Here is a 25,088-nt window from a genome sequence, read left to right on the forward strand (position 1 = left end):
TCAAGCAATGAAGAATTTAAATAGTAAACGATGACAGCTCCCTCAGGTTAAAAATCAGTAGTACAGTGTTGAATGTGGTCTTTGATCAGGTCATACTAGGCAGGTGTTCTCTCTTCAGTGAGACCTCTGAGGCACCTGCAGTGCAGTGAGGGGCAGGGAGGTGCCATTTGAAGAAGCCTGATTGCTGTGTGTCTGGTTGGGGTGAACCCTGCAGTTCTGATAAATTTCACCCCCATAAATGCTTTTTAAAAGTTCCCTTATTTTGACTGCTGTAAGAATACATCTGTATGTGTTCCACAGAGACTGAGTTCCAAACTCAGCAGGGACAGTTTTTTCTGAGGTAGGAGCTCTGTCTGCTCCTTGAAGAACGTACAGGAGACACAAACAGTAACACACTGAGGCACCCTCTGTGCATTGCTCACCAATGCTTCCAACCTCTCCTCCCCATCTAGCAATTGGACTCCAGGACTTTTACACTGGATAGGCCGGACTTGTGTTTTCTTTTACTGCAAAAGGCATTTAAGATCTGTAGGGGAGATTTAAAATAGGAGTATGTCACTAGTGGGTTACTAACTTATGGAATTTAATTTTTTTCCTATTTTGGGGGTTGGTTTGTTTCTTAAAAGTGTTGAATATTGCAGAAAATCTATAAGTTACCTTCTCTGTTGTCAATATCACAGTTATCAACCTGCAGTGGAAAGCAATTCTGCATTCTCCCACTCCCTTTTTTAATTTTTTTAACTTGGCTCTGTCAAACTGAAGAGTCCCAGCATCTTTTTGTCCCTTGTGCCTGTGGAGTTTAGTACTTAGTATTCTTAAAGCTCATCCTATTTAGGATTTCATTCAGGCATGCCCTATTCCTGAATACTTTCTCCAGTATAGTATAAACTGTAAGCCAATGTGGAATAGTACACAGGTGAGTTCAGCTGTTCTCATGGGCAGATTAAATGTGCCCAGAGAGGGACAGAATGAGTGAATGATGCCAAATTTGTTTGAATTTCTAATCTTTGAAGTTGCTAAACAAATAAAAAACAAACCAAACCCCAAATGTCCCAGTTTTTAAATTTTTAACTGTCATGCTTTCATAGGTATAATATAAAAATAACGTCCTCAAAGATTCTTGAAAGTTGGTTTGAAGGGAAGTTTTCTTCTCAGATGCAATTAAGAATCACATTTGAGAAAAAGAAGTCTTTAGATTCATAGATTTTTGATTAAAATTGTAATTCCAAAGTACCCTTTTTAATATATGCATACAGAGTGTCTTATTCTGCATATTTAGAACTTCCATAAGTTTTAGGATGTACCTCAGTGTTTAAAAGTAATACACAATGTACATGTGGGCTATTGGTTTACATAAAGAATCCTATTTTTCTTAGTGTGTAGATTTCATGTTAGATTTAAAAATACGCTTGTTTGTTTTCTTTGGCTTTGAGCCTACTTATAACTGTAAATGCATTGATTTAATATGACAGTGAACCTGTCTGTCGTGATAGCCCTCAAAAAACTTTTTGCTCTGTTTCACAGTTGCTCAGGAAGACAACTCTTCCCTGAAGTACTTAAGCAACATGCAGGGTTATCTGGGGATAACTGTAACCTATTTAAATTTTCCCTGTACAAATGAAAGGACATTCACTACTTCTGATTGTTTTCTGGATCTGTATGGTTTGGCTACTTATTTTACTTATGCATTTTGATGCTGTAGAAGTTCAAAAGACAATAAAAGTAGCCCTTTAATTATCTTTCTTTGTGTATTAAGAGAATTGAAGGAAGTAGAAGATGGAACTCAAAGAGGAGTTAATTTCCTATGAATTCATTGTTGAGGTTTTTGGTAACCACCCTGATTAGTTTTTCTGACTAGTTTCCCTAGAAAAAAGTATATGTAAAAAAACCTAGAGGAAGATTTTGTCAGGATTTTGATTAATGAGGAGGGGCAGTTCAGGAAAGAAAAAAATGTGCAAATGCCTGTTGATGGTGCCTGTGTTATAAATACATTAGTATGTAAACCTGTTGCACTGGGATCAGTGGTGGTTTGTTGCTCAGGGTCTTTCTATTTCATTTTTATGGAACATAAATTCATTACAGCATCGGCCTTTTAGGAAGAATAGTTTACAAGAAAAAAACCTCCCCAAAACTCACTCTTGTCATTAGTAATTGTGCTCCTTGTGAGAGGGTTTAGCTGTGCTACATGTTTTTATGTTGTATCTGATGTATTGTAACTCTGTGTTGCCACTTGAAGGCTGGTCACAGAGTCTTGCCTTATACCGGTACATTTTTGCCGATTCTTGCATCATATCAAATGATCATAAGACCATGGGTCAGCAAAAACAGTCAGCTGATCTCAGAGGAAGTCATTGTACTAGAGAAAAATAATTTGAGGGGGAGGGCAGGGTGGTGTGGAAGAGTCAGCTTGGTCATCTTACTCTGCAAACATGTGCCCTCTAGATCCGTTGTATGGTTTTTGGAGGAAGGTCGGAACTATTATCCCCACTGTCAGCCTGCCCTTGCATCAGTTAGACTGAATCTTTAACTCCTGGCAGTGTCTAAAGGGGCCGTTTGGTTGAGTTTGCCGTGCTCTGTCAGCACTGTAGGATTGGCATGCACGTGGTGAGCTTGTAGCTTGTGGTGTAAGTGTTCTGATACGAGTGGAAATACTCACTAGCTGTCCACTGCCACTAATCCTGTCGATGGTGTTCAGTACAATTTGAGGGGAGGGGGTGTTACAGAAGATGTACACTAGTATAGAGAGAAAGAACGTGATCTGCTGAAATACAGCTGCTACTAATTTCTTTTTTAAATGTTGTAGCCAATTGAAGTACCTTCCTTTCCAAATTAGGATCACCCAGAATAGAGAAAAGGTCACTGTATGGCTGGCAGTGTAAAATACTCAATAGGAAATGAAACAGCAAAAATCTGTCAGAGGTAGTACAGAGGGTTTTGATAATGGTGTTTAAGGAAGGAAACTTTTTGATAAAATGAGCTGAGTTGCACTTTTGATTACAATTTGTTTTGTTCTTTGTTTGTCAGGCTGTACGCAACTGAGGGCAGAAATCAAGATATTTAAATATGATTTGACTAATTTGCTTATAGGCTTGATGTCCTTAATGTGTGATCTTCATGTTTATAATGTGGCCACATGGGGAAATTGACTGAAGCAGCTAATGTGGAGTGTAAATTAAGAATATGTAGAATAACCTCTCCCCCCTTTCTTTTTTTTTTTTTGATGATGAAGTCTCTCCTCACTTAAAAGCTTATTCTTTAATATTCTAATTAATTTACTTGGGAGTTAACTTAGGAAAATATCTAGTAACTGATTTCTTTCCCTTTTAAAATACAAAAATACTAATATAAAAAAATAAAGGATTGCATAGCTGTTTTACTTTTCATCATATTTTTATATATTAGTGAGCTCTGAGTCAAATATTTTTTCTACCCTTTCCACTCTCTGATCAATCAGGAATTTGTTTTTAACATAGAGAATTCTGTGAATAAGCATATGAGATGTGTTTTCCTATGCTCTTTTTTAGTGAAATGACAAAAACAGTGGAGATTTCTGGGGAAGGTGGACCCTTGGGAATACATGTAGTGCCCTTCTTTTCATCTTTGAGTGGAAGGTAAGATATTTTCTGCATTGCTCAAGAAGAATATTAATGAAAGGATTTCAGTTGTGCTTGTCTTCAAATACCTCCTTTTTACCATAAGGAAAACAAATACTTTAAAGAAAATTGGTGTATGACACTGTTTTCTGTTACTGACATATTAACTAGCCTAAGGTCTGTATTGGGCAACCATAGAGTCATTTAGGTTGGAGAAGATCTCCAAACTAATTGAGTCTAGTCTTAGACAGATCTCCACCTTGTCAGCTAGACCATAGCACTAAGTGCCACGTCCAGTTCTTTCAGTCAATACCACCCTCTTTGTTCATATATGTCCTTTTAATTGCCTCTGTTTTTATTCTCTGAATGGTAAGCTAGACTGTAGTTTTGTGTGGTGTTTAGTTGGGTTTGGTTGTGTTGCTGGTTTTTTGTTTGTTTCTTCCAGTTTATCATTGTTTGTTTTGTTTGGATTTTCCTAATTGGATGTCTCTGCATAGGTCCGTCCTTAGTGATATATCGGACACGAAAAGTCAAAAGAATTGCTTGCCTGTTCACATCTCGTATTTTTCAAGCCATCTTTCAGATTTGGTTGTATAGCATTTATAAAATGTGCACTATATCATGAACTTTTCTTTGTCACAATGCGATTACTTTAATTATAAATGATTTAACATAGTCTGTTGATATCACAAAAGCCTATTATAGCAGTGTGCTCATATTGATGTGCTGTAGTTAAGACTGCGTCAGCATTTTTGTTATAACTGTTTTCCAAGCTATGTAACTCAGATGTGTTTAAAAAAAAAAAAATTAAAAAAAAATCTAGCCTGAAATTTTACATACAGAGGCTTAGCCAGAGAGTTAATTTGACCCTGGCAACCGTGAATAAGAGCTATAAATGACTCTACTTTATAGTAAAATGGCTGCCTGTAACACAAAGATAATTATTGCAAAAGTAAAATTTGTCTAATTCTTAAATGTTTCTTTACTGTCAACTTGCATGTAGAACAGAGAATGTGAAGGATTGAATTACCTTGTGAAGGTCTGTGTGTATAAATGTTTTCTTGGCAAGATCTGAGTTTGTAAGTGGACCCAAATCAATTAGGATTGTTTTATTTACCGAAAGGGAAAATAGATGTCCACCTGCTGCCTGTAAAAATGTCGTCACTGTCTCAAGAAGAAAGTTGGTCTTCGATGGGAACTGTAGGAGGTCCAAATTGTGTCCTTGGCTGTGCAGGATGCCTGTTTGTCTTGAGAGAGGCACTTATGTTTGTTACCACACTATGAAATGCAGATTTTATATAGGCATGCCATAAAAGTTGTAGTGTGTACACTGTATTTCAAGATCATTCATTAAAAAAAAAAGTGATAAAATTACAAGCTATTAAAATCAGTAATTATTGTGACTGAAATACAGTTCTATACTCAAGTATCACTGTGTTGAGTGCAACCTTTAAAGCCATGAAGAAGTGGCATTCTTTGGTCTACATTACATGCATGTTAATATGTCCCTATTTACAAATGCTTTTGGGGATCCCTTGGAGCAGAATAGTCTTTGAGAGATTAACTACTTGTTGTTTAGACAGTTGTCTAGCAATTTTAATGACCCTTGGCAGAACCCTACTGATACCTCTGTTAAAGCACTAGAGTGACTTAAATTGCTTGACCCTCTTATTTAATCAAGCCCGAGACTCGTGTATAAACTGTAACTCATCATAACATGAGAAAGTACAGGAGAGCATCTTTTGTTTCTGTTAATGAAATGATAGAATTTATAGGGACATACTGGCCATGACTAACTTGGTCTGGTATTCTAATCGTGAAGTTATCTTCTAATAAGGTAATGCTGGCTTTAGCCTGGTGCTGCTACAGACCAAAGATTTTTTTAAGAGGTCATTAAAAAATAGTACTAATTTACAAAATCGTAGTTTACAGAACTACAAAAGTAATGGAAATAATTCCCCCTTTCTTTTGCACTTAAATATAATGAAAAAACCAAAATTAAAATTTAATAGTGCATTAAAATAACGCTTAAATTGAGGCTGTGTAAAAAAAGTAATGGAGGAATGAATTTAGGCTGCCACAGCATATGTAACTCAAGCCACTCAGTCAGTGCAGCACACACAAGTTCCAGATAAGTGGGCTGTCCTATTGCATTATATGGATGCAGCGTCTAAGCACATGGGATTAGTGAGCAACAGCTTAATTTCTAATTTCTTTTATTTCTCTACTTTTACTGGTTTGCATCTTAACATAATTGTATTTCATTAGTTCTTAGGATTTAGATTTTTGATTGTCGTCAAAAGGGCTGTGGCCCCTCACCACTGTCTCTTGGAGTCCTTAGGTGAAGGATAACACAGGTTGCAAGAGAATCTTTATGCTATTAAAACACTTTTTTTTCTGTTAGATCTTTTGAAGAAGTAATATTCAGTAGGAACCAAGTTTTCACTTTGTAATTTATAGGACACAAGTATAAATTTTTAAATCTTATTATACAGTTAATCTAAAATCAGATGCACAGTGAATACAGTGTCATTTGAAATAGTTAATGGCATGCTGCAAATCTGTTGAGTGGACTTATATGAAGGGCTCATGAAGCTGAGACAAAAATACAAGACTTCTGTTTTGTGATTGGAGTTCTGGCACCTTGAAAATTGCACATTAATATTTTATGGAGTCTAACCAATAGAAAATGGTCTCTAAAGGTCATCTGCCTTTGATGCTGATGTAGTATGGAATTTAGTGGACAAAGATTGATTATAAAAGTTCTTCACAAACACACGGTTGTCAGGGTCTTTTGGGCATTGTACTGGTATCATTGGATATATCTATGTTGAATTATAGTTTGCAATACAGAGATGCCCCAGCTAGGTCAGGATTAGCCTGGTGCTCCCAGCAGAGTTATCAACACTGGAATTTTGCACCACCCACACATGTTCACTTACTGCATTATTCTGTGCTGCACCTCAGTGTTCACTTGCACTTAGCCTGTTAACAAACAACTTGGGTTTTAAAATTCTGCTGCTGTTCTGCCACATGAGTCTGTAGCATCACTGTCTTGTATCAAAGCAAGGGGCTTTGACAACTAAAAAGTTTCCCAGACTTTTCAGAAGTAGAAATGTCAGTTGTTTTTTATCTTATTGTAACGCCTGTTTATTTAGTTATAGTTAAGGTAGAAAATTACTTTTAATCTGTTCTTTTCTTTGGAGCAATGTAATCTTACTTAGCGGAAGAAAAATATTGCATAAGCTACATTGGCATTTTTAACTGGAGTGGAGATACAGGTGTTTTCTTCTGTTTTCTCCAAGTATGACCTACAGAAGTTAATGCTTCTGAAGTTCTGTAGTATAGCCTTAGTGTCCAGCAATTCTTCTTGGTGTTTCTTGGAATCCCCTCTTTTTTAGTTAACAAGTGAGCTGGAAATCCTTTCTCTAGGTTAAGCACTTCATAGCCATCTCCTCTGTCATCTCCTACACAGAGATTAATATCTATGTTTACTTGCTATAAATTCATGTCAGCACAATAAGGATAGTTTTTGCCTTTTAGGATGCTGGGACTCTTCATCCGTGGTATTGAAGAAGACAGCAGATCTAGGCGTGATGGTCTTTTCCATGAAAATGAATGCATTGTGAAGATTAACCACGTGGACCTTACAGATAAAACCTTTGCACAGTAAGTGCTGGTTTAGTGATACTTCTAACTACCCAGGATTTTATACAGTGCTGTCTTTAAGTGATTCTTAAAGGGATTAATACCTATTTGAGAGAAAATACCTGTAAAACTGATACCTGGCAGAAACATTGCAATTTTCTTTCCAAAACCTCCAAATAAGGTAAAGTTTGAGGAGACATATGTTCTTGTAGTTTTAGTGAACTTACTGGGCTTTCTTAATTTGAGTAGCATTAAGTTTTGTAATTCCTATCTTCACTTTCTAGTGCTTTTGTTATTTTTACCATATTTTCCTTGTAATTTTTCCCTCATAAGACCTTCAGAATGAGTTGACTTCACAGCATGGTTTTTAACATTCTTTTGCAAATGAAATAAGATTTTTTTTGTGCTGCAGCTATTTGAGCATTTAAATTTTTTTATAAATACTACTACTGTCAAACTATGATTAGTTGAGCTAAATGGTAGGTCTCACTTCTTATGACTTTTATTAAAAGTCTGTTGACATTTATTATCTATTTCAAATGTTTTTTTAAGTAACAGGTTGTTTTGATCGTCTGTCAATTAATGTGACATAGTTACACAAAAGAATAGCCTCTCAAATATCACAGATATTTGCTGTAGTAATTAAATAGTAATTTGTTTTTGCTTTTAATCCATATGTTTAGACAGCTGAGTGATTGTTTATAATATAACAAAAACCTATTGAGATGTCAAGGGAGTCAAGGCTTAACTTTCTAAACAGTAAGCCAAATGTTCAAGACTTCCAGACTAAAATCAAATACGCAATTTCACAGTTAGGGATAAATATTTGCAAAATAGGTTTTCACGAAACCAGTGTAGTTCTGTAGCATAGGTATTCTTGTTTCTGAGACTGTGCTTTTTGCCTCCTGATAGCTTTTCAGTTACAGCTTTCTGCATGTTTGGTGGTAAAGGCATTGTACTGTGATACAGTACAACACACCATTCTCTTCAATCCATGGAAATTCCTAAGATATCAACTTTATCAGAACATAAGTGTTGCTATCTTATTAAAACATTTGTTTCCTCACCTGTGTAGTAATGAAATTTCTCAAATGAGATTGATTGAATCAAAACCTTGCTTCTCAAAATCGTGTGCGATCTTTTCTTTACAAATTGGTTGGCTTCTTTGTGTTTTCTTCTCAATGTAACTAGATCTCCAGAGGTTTTCACCCCACGAGATGTTTGTGGAGTGAAGGACTGCATATTTTTCTGTAAGATTACTATGTTTCGGGACAGTTAGAAATAATGCAGTAAACTTTCCACTTCTCTGTCAGGCTTTTCTTCAAAATGAGAAATGCAGGACATTTTGCTTTCTCGCAGCTTGTGTAACATTTTGGGGCTTGGAAGAGAGCTAGCTTAGAGAGACCGGTTGTTAGACAATCTCTCTCTCATTGGGAGAGTGAAAAGTGACTTAAAGGTGATTCAGAGCAGAGCCCAATTTAGTTGATCTAAGTCTCCTTATGTTACAAAATCAAGTAGTGTGGTTGCAGTTGCATTGGACCTGAGGAGAAAAACTGTGGGTAGTGAGGACTCAGCACCTGTTTGGGGACTGAGGGGAATATTTTGGATGAGCTCTAGCCTATTTCCAAGTCTTACATTGTTCTGCTGAATTGTCTTCCACACTAGCCTTCTACATCATCTCTCTTCCCTGACTGTGAATGGCTAAAAAAATCTGCTTTTGAGGTTGAAACTAATCTCAGTGAATATGCCTTTTTAGTTTTCATCTGGCATGACATAACCTGACAGAAGTCCAAGTTACAGAAATGCAATAATTGTAAAAGATATGAGAAAGTATTGTCCCAATGACTGTTGACCCAGAAATAGCAATCAGATTGTCCTTTGAGAGGAAAATCAGTTGGCTAGTTTCAAATTGACGTTTCTGCATAACCCTTGTAAAGCTGTTTTAACACTTAGCAGAGACTGCTACATGCTGTCTCTTCTAGTTTTCAGCAGAGACTTTCTAGTGTTGCTCCTGATGATTGCTGCTTCTGCAGCTGTAACAGCAGCAACCTACTTTCTGTATTCCCATGTTTATAATAGTTATATACTGGGACTGTTGGTCTGCTTTTTCATTTGCTGCTAATCTATTCAATTACATTCTGTTGTGTTGCAGAGTTTCTAGCACCTCTTTTAACTGATTCCCTTATTTCTTTAAAGTATGCATTTGGGGTCTCAAGAAATGTAAATTTCTCCATTCATTATTTTTTCTCTTTGAAGTGCAGCCAGTTATTTTGCCCCTGAAGACTGCATTTAGGCTTTCCCATAGGATGTCTTATTTCCACTATTTTTTGTTTGAAGGAGATCTTATATTTTCTCTTGCATGTGTTTTAAATATTAATCTTTTGAAACTGAGTTATTAAATTACTTTGTAACACATGACCAAGTGACTACTTGCGAGGAGGAAGATGGGGTGTGAAAGAAACCCAGTTAAGATTTTACATCCTTATGCTGCAAGCATACCATGGTTTCTACTATCAGGGTAAGGTCTGTCCTTGAAAACTTTCATGGGCTATAGGTGAACAGATAACCTATAACCTCTGCAGATGCACTGGGGGACAGTGGTATTACAGCTCTGAAACCTAATCCTTGAGGGTGATGCTGAGAGAATACCTTCCTACAACCTTGCTACCTTTCTTTTCCAAGTTTGAGGTTTGTCTCTAGCAGTGTCTCCTGCTTATGAATGTGATTATTCTGATTCTTGATGCTTATACACTCAGTGTGGCCCAGATGGTTCTTTCCCCCAGCAGTATCCATTGGGACTGACCCCTGACTTCAATGTCTTCATGCTACAGAAAACACTCTTTAAACAGCCCCTCCTTTCTGCCACCCAAAGCTTCGAGGTGGAGGCACTGTGTGGCTCTGTTGATCTGGGAAAGCAGGTGTGTTTTCAAGACATTAAACATTTGTGGTGGCTTCCTTTCTGTATCACTGTACAAAAATATTTACTGCAGAAGTACTTTCAGCATTGACTCCTGTTACATAACTGAGTATAAAGCCAGGACTTCAGTGAAATACTGATTTAGACTGACAAGCACACAAGGTAGGAGATAAGTAAAATGTTCTTAAAAGGACCCCATGATTTATTTAAAAATTAATGTAGCCATTACTTCCCCTCTTGACCCAATTCAGCTAAGCAGTTCTTGACTTTTCATTCTCAAATTGTGCTTCAGCTACTACTTCTGTTTGTACTCGCAGGATGGAAGAAAACCTGTCTGCTTCAACAGGAGGTAGGAAAGGAAAGTGTAGAAAGAGAGAAGTCTCGTTTGTTCCTTTAGAATCCAGGGTTCGTAACACGGCCTGATTGACCAAATCTACAGGTTATTCAAAATCCAGGGAAGGCTTTATGAACAGTTCTTTTGGCCAACTTGTCTTAATTGCCTTGCAATGCACAGGAACCTGAACACTGTATTGTTACCACGATATCAATTCACAGAAACCATGCATTTGGGTTGGAAGGGACCTTAAAGATCTCCTAGTTACAAACTCCTGCCAAGGGCAGGGATGCCACCCGCTAGATCAGGGCCCCATCCAACCTGGCCTTGAACACTTCCAGGGATGGGACAACCACAGCTTCTCTGGGCAACCTGTTCCAGTGCCTCACCACCCTTTGAGTAAAGAATTTCTTCTAACATCTGGTGTAAATTTCTGTCTTTTAGTTTAAAACCGTTCCTCCTTGTCCTATCATTATCCAGGGGTGTAGTTGTATTAATGCTCTAACACAATTTCTGGCGTGCAGTTGAGCGCATCTGTAAAGACATAGATTAAGTGAGGTCCCCATATCCACTTAGCAAGAGGTTACTGCTTGAAAGATGGGAGTAATATCTACTTATTTATTTATCCATTTATGTAGAAACATACAAATAGTTGCACCTTTTTGGTCACAAGGGTTTTTTCTGATTTCTGTGCATCCCAAGCCATCATCCTTTTCTGTTGCACTATTTGCAGTTAAAATATTTCTTCAGAAGATGTCCATTTATCCCATACCCTCATCCTTTTTTATTGCTGTGGAATCAGACAGCAGTTGCATTGGGGATTATGAAGGAATCTGGGGAGCACTAGACTGGACTTGGGAAAAACCTGGAGAGTTGAGCTTGCTTGGAGCAGATGTATTCACAAGAACAATTGATCATAAGTGCTCAGTGTGCTCTATGCCAGCAAGAAAATATGTAGGAAATGCTTGAAACAAATAGCAAGCTATAACTTCAGCAGTGTTTTGATGAGCTTTTGCCATGAGAACTTCCCTTCCTGATGCTCTGCATGAAGAATTGTGTTCATTAGTTTATTCTAGCTGATATGTTTTCGTAGCAGCTTAGTAATTCTGACAGATATGCCGTTCCTACTTGAAATGTAAGTAAATGCTGTAGTTCACAAATCTTATTTCATGTGTACTTTTTAGAAAAGGGACCATGTAGATGTGAAGGTAAGGTAAATTTTTGTCTTATTCTCTGTAAACAACTTCAGACTTGGTCCAAATTTTCTGATTAGTTATGCGAATTTTCATACCTTTCTTTTAAAGGGCTCAGGACATCTTCCGTCAGGCAATGAAATTTCAAAGTGTCATCTTAGAAGTCCTTCCTCCCTATAATCGAGAACAGTATGAGAAGTCTGCTATCGCTCCTCTTTTTCTGGATAATGAAGAAGGAGTTCCAAAAGCAAAGATACCACCTCCTATTCATCCAAAACCTGCTCTGAAAACAATTAATCTTTCTGGAACAAGCAGCTTGGAGGCAGGTGCACAGGCAATGCTGCAACAAGCTAAGAGCCCCAACCTCCCACGTCTGGGTAGAAAGCCATCTTCTCCCTCACTGTCTCCCCTTATGGGCTTTGGCAATAAAAAAAATGCAAAGAAAATAAAGATAGACCTGAAAAAAGGTAAGTCTTTGGAGATTGTATGATTAATTCTGTATTATGTTCCCTACAGTGATATGATAACTTTTAATTAAACTAGTGACATTAAAAGTACAAGGAAGTTATTTACCATTTAAAAGTTCCAAAACTTCCAAAAGGTAAAGGAATGTTAACAGCAGTCTTCTCAACAGTCATCTTTTGGCTTTATGGAGATATTGGATATCTAAACAGTCAAATTTTGGATATATGCTTTCCACATTTACTGATTTTTAAGACATTTCTGGAAGCTATTTCATTAACAACATGTGATATTAAGAGATGCTTCAGCCTTTTTAAAAGTACAGAATAAAAATTTGAACTGTTTGATGTTGATCTTTGTTATTTTATTCATATCTGCTAATTGACCACAGTACTGTTAAAACATTCCTTTAAAGGATACTCTGCTCTGTTTCATGTTTTCCAAGAAGTTGACCACAAATTTACCTAAATTTCCCTGGTTTATTTTCTGAATATTTTTTTATTTTTTCTTCTGTTATATGTATTCAGCTGTCAGGCGGCAGGATTTTGTGTGGATGTCTTTAATTGCTGCTCCTTGCAGCTGTCTGTCTTTGCATGGAGTAACAGGTTTATGCGCATGTAGTAAAATGTGCTTAAGCAGATCCCAATTAGCATTTATGTTTTCTGTTTAATTTCTGTCTCTGATTCGGCTGAGAGTTAAATTTGATCATAGAAGTGGCCCTTTTAGAAACTGTCTGTAACTTTATTCTTTTAACACATAATGAATGTAATCAAGCTCTCATTTCTTAATTTTTGTTATTTCTTAACTCATTTTTACTTCTGAACTCTTCAGCTTTGCGTTAACAAAACCTACTTCAGAATTTTCCCCATTTTAGATCTAATGCTTTTGATTTAGAAACATTAATTTATATTTTTAGAAATTAGAGCAATGTGACACTGACGTGATGGTATCTCTGAAGGTATCTCTGAAAACTTATCACATGGGTAGTAATACTGCTCAATATAAAAAGATTTTTATGAACCCTGCTATTCCTGGTGATTTTGGTGGATTATAAGCAATATCTACTAATACTGACTTTACTCCCTAATTATTTTTTATAGCATTTATCTGCTAAAACTTGAGGTTGCTTACTTCCAAGCAGCAAACAGCTTCACTAATGGAAGCTTTGAAATACCCCTTTGTCCTTTCTTAACAGCGCATCGTCAGCAGTTGCATTGAAATCATGTGACATCTTCCCATTTACCAAGTTTTCATAAAATCTGTTATGCTATATTATATTATATTATAATATATAGATACATAAACACCTCTGATTGCTCTGATTCTATGAAAGACTACGGACATTAATGTGAAGGCTAATGTTAAATCTAAAGAAAAGGCAAACACTTTAAAAAGAGAGTTCTTGCTTGTTTTGTATTATTGTGTGCTTACCAAAAGTATTTCCATCTGTAGCTGTTGCAGGAAGATTTAGGTATGTGTTTTGACGTAGATAGACTTCTTCTCTAGACCCTGCAGAAAATTGGCTCATGTTTACAGCTTTTTGTTTGCTTTCTTTTTTTGAGAGCTAAGCTGAATGAGTGTCTGTGATATGTTGCTGACATTGTTTGCTTACTTTTAATGATCATCATTTGCTTGTTGAAATTTATGTTAGGAGTTCTTTATCTGACATTCTAGGTCCAGAAGGACTTGGTTTCACTGTGGTTACCAGAGACTCTTCAGTACATGGTCCTGGTCCAATCTTTGTGAAGAATATTTTACCGAAAGGTGCAGCAGTAAAAGATGGTCATTTGCAGTCGGGAGACAGAATCCTGGAGGTTAGGATAAACATCCATTGTATTTGCATTGCTGAATGTTGATTGCTAATTTTGTCATAAATCTTTTATTTCCTTATACATACTGTTGATGTATAGAACTACAATTCTTACCCTTGGTTTAAAGAAAGTCAGTCTCATGGCTTCTATGCTGTTTGTCAACAAGTATTTTACACCGCTACTTGGAAAAATGGTTCTTTTCACGAGGGTCCATGGGGTGTTTGAACAAGGGAAACCTGATAACATCTTGGTGCTTAAAGCAGATAAACCTATCAGTGTAGGAACAAAACCTTGCCTCTTTAGCCGAGTCCAAAAATCTCCAATTAATATTGAGGTTGTTAAGTGCTCGTTCTAAGGCAATTTTTCTCGAATCAGTCTGTTTAGAATTTTCAGGTATACTGTGAGTTACAGTCTCATTATCTAATGGGTTATTTCTACTTACTAACCTCAAAAAGCTCTTAAGGTAAACAGTTTTAATACTTAGGTCTTGTTTCTGCACTTTTCATCTTCAAAGTGCTTTACAAACTAATTAAGCCTCACAAACCCCCTGCAAGGTGGGTAAGTACTACAGAGCTGCTTTAACAGATGGTGAAAATGAGGAGGAAAAGGTTAAGTGATCTGTGCAGGGCCAGAGGGGAGACATTGTGGGAGCTGTTGCTAATTTGTTCTTTGCTCTCAGTCACTGAATGACACCTGTGTTAGGTGAGGGGAAAATGATAAAAGGCAGTTCATATTCATAGATATGACATCCTCTGTTCTTCTGTGTCTGGTAGGTGAATGGACGGGACATCACTGGCAGGACCCAGGAAGAGCTAGTAGCTATGCTGAGGAGCACAAAGCAAGGGGAAACTGTCTCTTTGATTGTGGCTCGTCAGGAGGAGGCCTTTCTACCTCGAGAGCTGGTAAACTTGTTGTTCTTTCCAAAGAGTGATATTGAAACAATTCCATGTTTTAAAACTAGCCCAAGAAATAGAAATGAACTGTTGTCTGCAGAGAAAGCCAGCAGAGGGTAACCATATAGGCTTTCTTTTTGAGAATTGTCTATAGCTACATTTGATTTTGAGGGATATTTGATTTTTGTCTACTTTAGATGCAGTTCCACACATTCTGAGTTTTCATCCCCCAAAATGACATATTATAAGCATAACTCACAGGGAAGTACTGTCACTTAATTTTGTAAGTGTGAGGTCAGGCATAACTGAAAATGTTAACAAGTAGTGAGGGTGGCTGCCCCTAGGAGATGTCTCCCAAGCCAAGTGCCCAACTACAGGAGTGGTGAGGAATAGAATTCCGTTGCACTCCTTGTGAATTTTGGAAGCAAGCTTTTCCTTGGCTGCTAGTGTTTGACTTAATAGGCTCTTGCATGTCTTTGTTCCATCTCAAGTGCTTAGTTTTCACTTTTTTTTTGATTAACACTGGCATGAAACTGTGTTCTCTTTACTCTCACATAGACGGAGGAGGACCGCATCAGAGTAAAAGTGCTATCTGATACATACTTGTTTCCCCTCAAAGAAGGTCATCCCTTGGTTGCCTCTTCCTTATCTTGATTGATGGCTATACTTGACCTTTCATTAAGAAGTCCTCAGGATAAGGGAAGGACAGCATTTCCTGCTTTTGTCTCATTTTATCTCCTTTAAAGAGCACAAACCGCCTTCATCCTTTTCTTAAGATGCCGCCTTCTTGCTTTTCCTTTGGCTTTAGACTGTTGTCAGGATCTTCTACAGAAATCCTCCATTATGTTTCCTCAGAAAACATTGCTGACAGTTTTTCTCTTGTTTCTTTGTTACCAGTTGGACCTTGTTGAGGTCAGGGTTGCCTATGGTAGGATAGGAAGTTGGAGGGGAGTTCAGATTCTCTCATGTCAGTCTTTTTTCTTGTGCTGCCGGTGGCCAGTTTTTCCTGTAGTAGAGCAGTTGTAAAGTGTCCTGTAAAAACTATTTTTGTATTCATTTTCCTTTTTTATTGTGTCATTTTTGAAGGAGTATAATGGAAGTTTTCAGCCTTGTAAGTGGGCATTTGTTGTTGGTGATTCCCAAAACCCCAAAGTCGGTCATTGTATTGCTCTGTTTAGTACAGTCAGTGTCTGTGTAGATCAGAGGGAAATTTCTGAGTCTTAAAGTATGGAATTATCTATTCAGTTTAGGATTTCTTTGCTTGCACAAGTTCTTCTAAATAAGAGCTTATTTTTTGAAAAGGCTACCCAACAACATTTTTTCTTGCTGGTTTTTTAAGTTATAAAGCACATTACTTTGAAAATGTACTTTTTGAAAAAGTGTGTATTCATCTTTCCCCTCTCCTCTTCCCCCAAAATTATGCATTATACTGTATTGTCATAGTACAAATTTTCTTGGAAATCACTGTAGCAGTGTGTGGGTATAAAAGACTGAAAGAATCTAAAAGCCATTTATAATTTTTACCTGCCACAATTGCCTGCTATTAAATTCCAGTCTCTACAGCAAGGATTAAGTACCTTTCAAAAGGTGATTTACTTATGACTGGCATGATTGAAATCCAGAAAGTAGCCACATTTATCCTTCTGGCTTGACCTTCGCTTAGATTGCTTTCTCTGTGAAAAAATGTTGCACAAGTGATGACCCTCACTGTAGCAGTGATGATATGTGAATTCTAATGCTGCTCTGTGTTTCTTGTTATCCCAATCAAGTTCAACATAATACAAATGTGAATTACTGAAATATATTAGATAAATTTATGGACCCAGCCCTTCTAAATTAAAAAGCCCTTCAGCAACATCTGGTAGCTCACAGCAAAAGTGTGAGTTACCATACCACTAACCTACCAGATGTTGATGCTAACATGATGCTTGTTAGAATTCATGAGATGTCTGAGAACACTCTCAGCAAAGATTAAAAAAAAAAATAATTAAAATTGGTTTAGCTTTTTTGTTTGATTTTAGCTTTAGTCATGATATTACATTGGACTAATCCTCTTCTACCTCAAAAGTTACAGTACTGTTTTGATCAAAGAGGAGAAAAATGCCAGCCCTTTAAATGTTTGTTTTTGGAAGGAAAGGCAGTGGATAATCCAATGTTTTTCAAGGACAGCTGTAACTGAATGCTCTGACTATGTAACATGCATGCAGAATTTACCTGGATATTTGGGGATTTTGTTAATGCCTGGCAATAATAGGGTAATTGCTTTATATCAGACTTGTTCCTGCTTTGAGCCGTTCTCCAGGGACTGTAATCTGAGATGGTTTCTTTAGATTCCATGTTACCTGTGGAAAGGAAAAGGAGAAGGACCACCTAGTAAACGTGCCCATTCCCTGCAGCTTCCTGTGGCAAAGATGCCTCTGGAAGTTGGACCCCCTAGAGGCCATGCACAAACCCACTTTTGAGCATGTTGCTCCACTAGAACTGGGTTTCTACATGGATTTCTGGAGAGAATTTGATAGCTGCCTAGGCACAAGGCAAATAATGTAACAAAGTCACAGTGGGTGGCATTTGGTTGCACGGGTCTGTAATAATATAATTTGGAAGCTGTGGCTTGAAGAAAGCTTGGTCTCATGAATATTTTCTCTTTGGTAAGATAGATGGGAGCAGGGTTTGGGGGTTTTGTTACAGTGATCTATGCTTATGAATTTTTAGCAAGTAGAAAAATATATTCAGAGTAGTAAAGCTTTGCCACAGCAGTGGAGATGTGATATGGGTGAGGATGAATCAGTGTTGCAAACAGGCATTATTAAATTATAGGGAATTTGGGCTTTGGTTACACTAGCCTGTGCAACATCTGAGAGTTATACAGTTACATTGTTTGCACATAACGAGGGAATAAAACTGAAAACCCAATCTTCGTAGGGTTATTAGTCCTTTAAAAAAAAAAAAAAAGAAAAGGAGGATCTAATGAGATTTTATATATATATATATATTAAAGCAGATCAGTGAAGTAGTGTTTGGACCAACCACAGCCCATCCTCCTTATTATCCAGTTAGCCAAATGTTCCCAGTAATTCGTGCCAGCTGTTGACAGTGTAGCAGCTAAGTAAGGAGCTAATTCCAAAACTTGGGGGAAGATTTTGATTCACTTTACCACAGCCTACAGAGTGGCCGGTGATTAGTGCATTCTTTAAGGTGCATTTGGGTTTTAAACTGTGTAAAAATGTTTTCTGAAGGATGGTGAATATTACAGAGAAACTGACTTAACTGAAGAGGTTTAGATTTTCCAGCTTTTCTGATGGCATGCACATCAAGCTGTGGCTATCATTCTGTTGTGTTTTGAAAATACAGTGTTTTGATCATGTATATTTGTTGCATGGTGTTTTTTCTCTGGGGAAAATGTGTGATCTGAAGGTACCATTTCTTTTAATAATGATATAAAGATCTCTCAATCCCCTTTCTCTTTCTTTATCCCTATATTGGTAAAAAAAGAAAGGCTACTTGAATAAGAACAGCTCTGGTGTAACCCATTCTGTGCCATGACCCTTTGCAATTTTTATTCTATGTGATGCACATAAGCAGAGGAATGTGACTGGTCTACAATTGCCAGAAAGAGTATAGCACAAAAAATATTTACATGCATTTTTCTGTAAGTTAGAGCATATACAGTGTAAGTTTTGCATGTACTTTATTTTTTGTTTTAAAGATTTCTTTGACTTACCAGTTTCAACTGTAATCACTATTTCTATGGTTTCTTGGCATATTCACAGATCCCTGAAGAATGTGGGGTGAAAGGGAACAAAGCAGCATTTTTACAACAAAAGCTAAATGAACAACAATTTATTGAATGTAGCATTGGTCTTTAAGTCTTTGTTTACACATGTGCTATACAGGAGAGAAGGAAGCAGGATGAGTGGCAAGTTCAATCAAGCATTTTTTTCTACTTACCATGTGATTAACTTTTATGTTTTAGTCTTCCCCTAGTTAATTCCTTCCACTACCTTGAATTTACATGCCTGAAGGAAAACCAGTTGGCCTTTTTGTTTCTAATATTCAAAGCTTAATTTCTATTACTTCCTTTTAATTGTTGCTTGCCTCTTTATGTGCAGGAAATAATAAGTGAAATTATAGCCTAGACTTAACCATTTTTGCAGCTGTTTTTGTAGGCCAAAACTGTGATTCTAGTGCTCAGTTACCCCAAAATGGACAAACAATTTCAGTCAGAAAAGGATTCCAGCAAGTACCAATTCTGTTGTGTTATCTCTATTCAAAAGGAGATGAATTGGAGAGGAAAAAAAGAAGTATACATTGGACTTTAATAGCATACACAAGATGGAGTTCTTGAATTGTTCTGCATAATGAAGTGAAGGATACACATGGCACTTTTCATTGTGAAAAACTTTATAAACTATGAAGATTTTTTTAAAATCCTGAGGTTTTTTTATGAGAGCTTTTGAAGGGAAGTGTATTTTTTGAACCTGTGGTTTCTCTTCATCTCGAATAGTTGATAAAAGAGTGTGGATTGCGTCTATATACAAATGTATATTTTTAAAGAGAAAATATTCTGTAGTGCAGCCCCCCAAAGGTTTTCAGGTTTCATTATATTTCAGAAGATGGTTACTAGTTCATTACAGCTTAGAGTACTGGAAACTGTGCATTGAGGTTTGTTGATTAGTTACTGTGGTCTTTACAAGAGTCAGTAAGAGACTGCTGTTAAGAAGGAATGTGACAATCTTTCCTGTGTGGCACAAAGTGTCACTTTATCTCGGGTTTTGGTGGGACTCCCTAATTTATCAAAGGGGAATAAATTGAGGAATTCGTGTGTCTTTAGAAAGTGACCCATCTTTGATCTCTCATATGCAGTGAAGTGCCCCTATAGCTACCAGCACAGCAAACATGATTTTCCATGTGATAGCAGTTGTCAGCCTTTCGAGGCTGCAGAGACCTTATTGTAACAGGTCTGCTATTGCTTTCTCTGTCAAGCCCATCAGAGTGTTATGATCCAGCAATGATATGTCTTTCAGATCCCACTCTTCCTATTTTCCAGCAAATATGAGTAACCTGAAATGGATGATCTGAAAGAACTGGTAATGAAACTCATTGCCTGCGAGAACCTCTGGTGGTGCTCTGCCTGGTGGTAAAGAAAAAGTTAGAGTGGATACAAGTAAGGAGAGAAAAGGATAATATTACTTGTACCGTGAGGTAATATATTTCCTTATAGGATTACTGCCCAAAACTCCTAAGTTTAGGAACCGTACCTCAGAGCATTGGGAAATGAAAACTTTTTACTTGGTAGCATCAGTCTCAGATCTGAGGTTGCCCAAAATTGTTTGGCAGCCCACTTTGATCTATGAAATCATAAGTATGTATACATCGGAAGAGAGGCATATAAAATCTGGCTCTTAACAGAAATTGAGTCTTCATATATTTTTATATGCATTTATCCAGATCTACAGTATTTGCATGTAATAAAACCAAAGTATTTGGGCATTTGTTAAGTCTTGGTGGCAACTGTAATGCCTTGCCATTTACAAGGGTCACCAGATTTATTCCATATTCCATATGAATGTTTCCAAAAGTCTTTCTGCCTTAGAATCCATGACAAAAGTTTTCCTAGGCTGCCTTAATGTAAAACGTGTGCATGTAGTGTTTGAAGTAGACATAAAAGAATTATACACTGCTTATTGCTTTGTTTACCATCCCTTTAAAACAGTAACCAGTAAAACGAGTAGAGAGTTGGATTTGTACATCACAGTGTTCTGACCAGTTTGCCCAGCATATATTCTGAAATTACACAGTAGCAGCAATCTCAAATTCACCCGGAAAATACCATGCAATCTTCCATCTTCATGTGTGATAAGATTTTAAGGTTCTAAGGGCCAAGGTATATTAACTGCATAAGGCTCCAGCTCAGTAGGGTGCGTAAGCACATGGCTAACCACATATGTGGGCTGAAAATGGATGTTTTCACAGTGACACTTGCCTTGACTGAGGACTTGAACTAGTTAATTTTTCTCCCTATGTATCCTACAGTTATGTAACTTAAAAGGTTAAATGAGACTGTGTTTTTAAAAGTTGAAGACCAATGCACACCAAATTGCAAATACAAAGGTTTTGCGAGGGCAAGCCATTTCCATGGGTAAAACCTGCTATGGGTTCTCAAATATGCATGTCAAGCAAACTGGAGAATCTCCATTTCTGATGTGTCCAGTGACATCAAGTAATAAACTGAAATGCACTGTATATGCACTGGATGAAGAGCTGAATCTAGTTTTGTCACTTTTCAAAGCTTTAACTCCAGGGAGTTTACATAATTCAAACCAGACCTATTCTATCTAATATGACACAAGTTTGTAGCATACTGTGTTAATGTTGAAAGTATCCAAGTACAGTATAATATATCTCTGTGGATTTGCTATTGGTTTTTTTGTCTTAGCAGGGTGTGCCATTAGTGACCATTTAGTTTTTATTGCAGTATGGAGTACAGGTGATTTTAAAAAAACCGATATGAAAGCATCTGTCAGAAATGCTAAAGATGAATACATGCAGCAATGACTCCAGTTATTTACTAGATTGTGACAAGATTACAACACTGTATTACCTTTGAGTATTAGTTTCAAGAGCACTACAGTATAGCTCTTGCAAAATACAGCATAGATTTTATAGTGAGTGAATGACTGAACTGTCAGCAAAGTATTTCTTAATTGTGGCTAAGCACTTGGAAAGAACATTGAGCACAGGGTAAGGGGGTATCTTCTTTTCAAGCTTTTCAAGCTTTTCTGCTAATAATAGTTACATGGTGCCACAATTTAAATATTTTTCTCAGAAAGTGATTGCAGAAGCATGCAAATGTCTTATTTCCTTCATAAACCTTTGAAAATAACCCTCCTGGGTCTTTTGCCTTTTGCGCTTGGCTCTGAATGGCACCCCAGGGAGTTGACATCTCTTATCAGAAACGAGCAGCCAGGCAAGGGGCAGCCAGCATATTGAGAGGCCATAATAGTGTGTTGGTCAAGGGCACAAGACAGGTACTGAAAGGTCTCTTGTTGTGTTAAACAAATGCTATTTCCTTCCTGCCTTAAATGAGAGCTAATTTTTTTTGTAAGCTTCTCTTTTGGCAAAAGAACAATAAGGATAAATAAGGCAACCTTTCCAGTGAGAGATTAGCATTAGATTATCATAAATCCACAGATTAAAAGAGCTGTGGTCAATGAGACCAGGCGTTGTAAAATGAAATAAAAGGACTAACTGAAAGTGGTGTCCCATGATAGACAGAGGGTTAACACAATATTGTGTAAATGTAACTGTGGACTAAGTAGAAATGGGAAGAATAAAATGCACAGTACTTTTTTCAGAGGTTACAGTTCTGATTGTATTGGTGAACAGAGCAGTGTTTTTCTGTTGTGGGAGTAGAAGGCTAAAACTATATTCTATGTGATCTCTAAACTACTGAGAATTTATTGGTGAGAGCAGTAAAATTTTAGTTGTTTTTAAGAATCCTTTATTATAGTCTTTTAATTAAGAAGTCAGAGTCCTCAGGTATAGATATGCTTCTAAAAATTAAAATGATAGGCAGAAGATAAATTAATCAAATGTATCCTTGGATATAGGTTTTCAGTCTGCACTACTGAATGTTATTTAGTACTATGTTATCAGGGCTTTCTGCTCTCAAGTCTAGCAAACTCTGTGTTCTCTCACCTTCATGTAAAGTCTTCTGAACTTTTCTGTCTGGTTTCTGGTGATTTAGTAAATGTCAGAATTGATTTTACTGAAGTTCCATGCAGGTGTATAGGTAGATTAAAACATCCCTGTCCTGATTTCCCCTGTGAGGGATGGTATCTGTTTGGTTATTTGCTCCGCTGTGTTTGAGCGCTGAGTCTGCACGTCAGGCGGAAGGATTGCCCCTTAGACAACGTCAGCCCGCTGCCCTCTGGTCCAGGAGAGAGAGATCATTGTCTTCCCCAAGCAACTGAGAGTGGCTGGGAACTCTCTAGAACGCTGGGTGGTACAACCAGCAGGGAGCTTAGAGCAGAAGCTGAGGCTCACAGACTCCTATAAATATTAGAGAACAAACACTACCAGGCTGCAGAGACAACTGGGAACAGAGATGTGCATATCTAGAGGGGACTGTTCAGAGCTTGTTGCAGCTGTGGAAACCATTGAAAGATGACAGGCTAAGATTTAGCAAAGCTGCCCAAAAAGGACAAAGTGAACAGTGGCAAGGACAAAGTGAGCAGTGGAGACTGATTCTTGAAGTGTTGGGTGCTTTTTTGGTTTTGTGTTGGGGTTTTTTTTTGGTTGTGGCGTGTTTCTTTTGGTTTGGTTTGATTTTAACTTTAACCTGTGTCTCTGTTGAGTAAGTTTTATTAATATTTAAGAGTATTTCTGCCTTCAATGAACCCATCTTAAAGGAAAGAAATGAGCAAGAAACTGGGCAAAAAGGGCAAGGACCCTGTGTGGATGAATAGAGGACACCTGTCATTACTCAAGAGTAAGCAGGAAATACACAGGAGATGGAAGCAGGGTCAGATCACTTGGAATGAATATAGAGAGGTTGTGAGAGTAAGTAAAAATGAGACAAGGAAGGCCAAGGCCCATCTGGAATTAAATCTGTCCAAGGATGTCAAGGACAAGAAGGGCTTCTTCAAATATTTCAATAACAAATGGAAAATCGTGGATAATGTGGGCCCATTACTAAGCAGAAGGGGGACTCTGGTAACAGAGAAGTCTGAATGCCTTCTTTGCATCGGTCTGCACTGATAAGGCCAGCCCTCAGGAATTTCTGACCCAGGAGAGCAGGGTAAAGGAATGTTAGAAGGCAGACTTTCCCTTGGTCAAGGAGGTTTGAGTTAGAGAACACGTAGGCAAACTTGACATCCACAAGTCCATGGGCCATGACAGATGCATCAACGAGTGCTGAGAGAGCTGGTGAGGCCACTCATGATCATCTTTGAAAGGTCATGGCAATCAGGAGAGATTCCTGAGGACTGAAAGAAAGTGAATGTCACCCCAGTCTTCAAAAACAGCAAGAAGGAGGACTCAGGGGACTCTGTCCACATGGATGACAAGAAGGTTTTCAGGAGTAGTCAGCATGGATTCACTAAAGGTAAATCATGCTTGACCAACCTGCTTGCCTTTTACAATGAAACAACTACCTGGAGGGATGAGAGACATTGTCTACCTTGATTTCAGCAAGGCTTTCAACACTGTCTCTCACAAGGTCCTCATGGGCAAACTCAAGAAGTGAGGATTGTATGAGTGGACAATGAGGTGGATTGAGAACTGGCTGAACAGCAGATCCCAGAGGGTTGTAATCAATGACACAGGATCTAGTTGGAGGCCTATCATTAGTGGTGTCCCCCAAGGTTCAATACTGGGTCCAGTAGTTTTTTGACTTATTCATCAGTGGCATGGATGGAAGGGGCAGATGCCTGCTCAGCAAGTTTGCTGGGGACACAAAGGTGGGGTTGATACTCCAGAGGACTGTGGAGGGATGGGCAGAGAAGAACTGTCTGAAGTTCAACAAAGGCAAATGCAGGGTCCTGCACCTGGGGAGGAATAACCCCAGGCACCAGCACAGGCTGAGCTGCTGGAAAGCAGCTCTCCAGAGAAGGACCTGGGGGTCCTGGTGGACAAACTGTCCATGACCCAGCAGTGTGTCCTTGTGGCCAAGAAGGACAATGGTATCCTGGGATGCATTAGGAAGAGCATTGCCAGCAGGTCAAGCAAGGTGATCCTGCCCCTCTACTCAGCCCTAGTGAGGCCACATCTGGGGTGCTGTGTCCAGTTCTGGCTCCTCAGTGCAAAAGGGACATGGAGTTTCTGGAGCGGGTCCAGCAGAGGGCAACTAAGATGACTGAGGGACTGGAGCATTTCTCTTACAAGGAAAGGCTGAAGGAGCTCGAGGTTGCGGAGTCTCACTGGAGACACGCAAGAACCATCTGGACACAATCCTGTGCCATGTGCTCTGGGATGACCCTCCCTCATGGGAGTTGAACCAGGTGACCCACTATGGTCCCATCCAACCTCACCCATTCTGTGATTCTGTGAAAAGGACAGGCCAGACCATCTTAAAGCTCTACCCGTCTTGAGGACTCATAACTTGACTATTTGGACTTTGATTTATGTGAAGATTTCTTGTTTATCCTACTACCATTCAATTACTTTCCGATGTCTGCAGTAGGGAATAGCTTTAGTGATACACTATCATTTAATTCCTGAACTGCTGGGGTATGAT

General features: G+C 38.0%; 1 protein-coding gene across 4 annotated transcripts in view; it reads left to right on the top strand.

Annotated features, from left to right (window-relative positions):
- Positions 1 to 25,088, top strand: part of PARD3B (par-3 family cell polarity regulator beta) — a 399,222-nt gene that overhangs the window by 170,650 nt on the left and 203,484 nt on the right. For all 4 annotated transcript variants that reach the window (XM_039389618.1, XM_027731420.2, XM_039389619.1 and 1 more), the window contains exons 6-10: positions 3,525 to 3,611; positions 7,137 to 7,262; positions 11,797 to 12,152; positions 13,822 to 13,961; positions 14,732 to 14,860. In XM_039389618.1, the coding sequence (XP_039245552.1) occupies positions 3,525 to 3,611; positions 7,137 to 7,262; positions 11,797 to 12,152; positions 13,822 to 13,961; positions 14,732 to 14,860 (838 nt within the window). The remainder of the gene's footprint in view (positions 1 to 3,524; positions 3,612 to 7,136; positions 7,263 to 11,796; positions 12,153 to 13,821; positions 13,962 to 14,731; positions 14,861 to 25,088) is intronic.

The sequence above is a fragment of the Pipra filicauda genome, unplaced genomic scaffold, assembly GCF_003945595.2.
Source record: "Pipra filicauda isolate LSUMZ 115617 unplaced genomic scaffold, ASM394559v2 scaffold74_size2892960_pilon, whole genome shotgun sequence".
Classification (NCBI taxonomy): Eukaryota; Metazoa; Chordata; class Aves; order Passeriformes; family Pipridae; genus Pipra; species Pipra filicauda.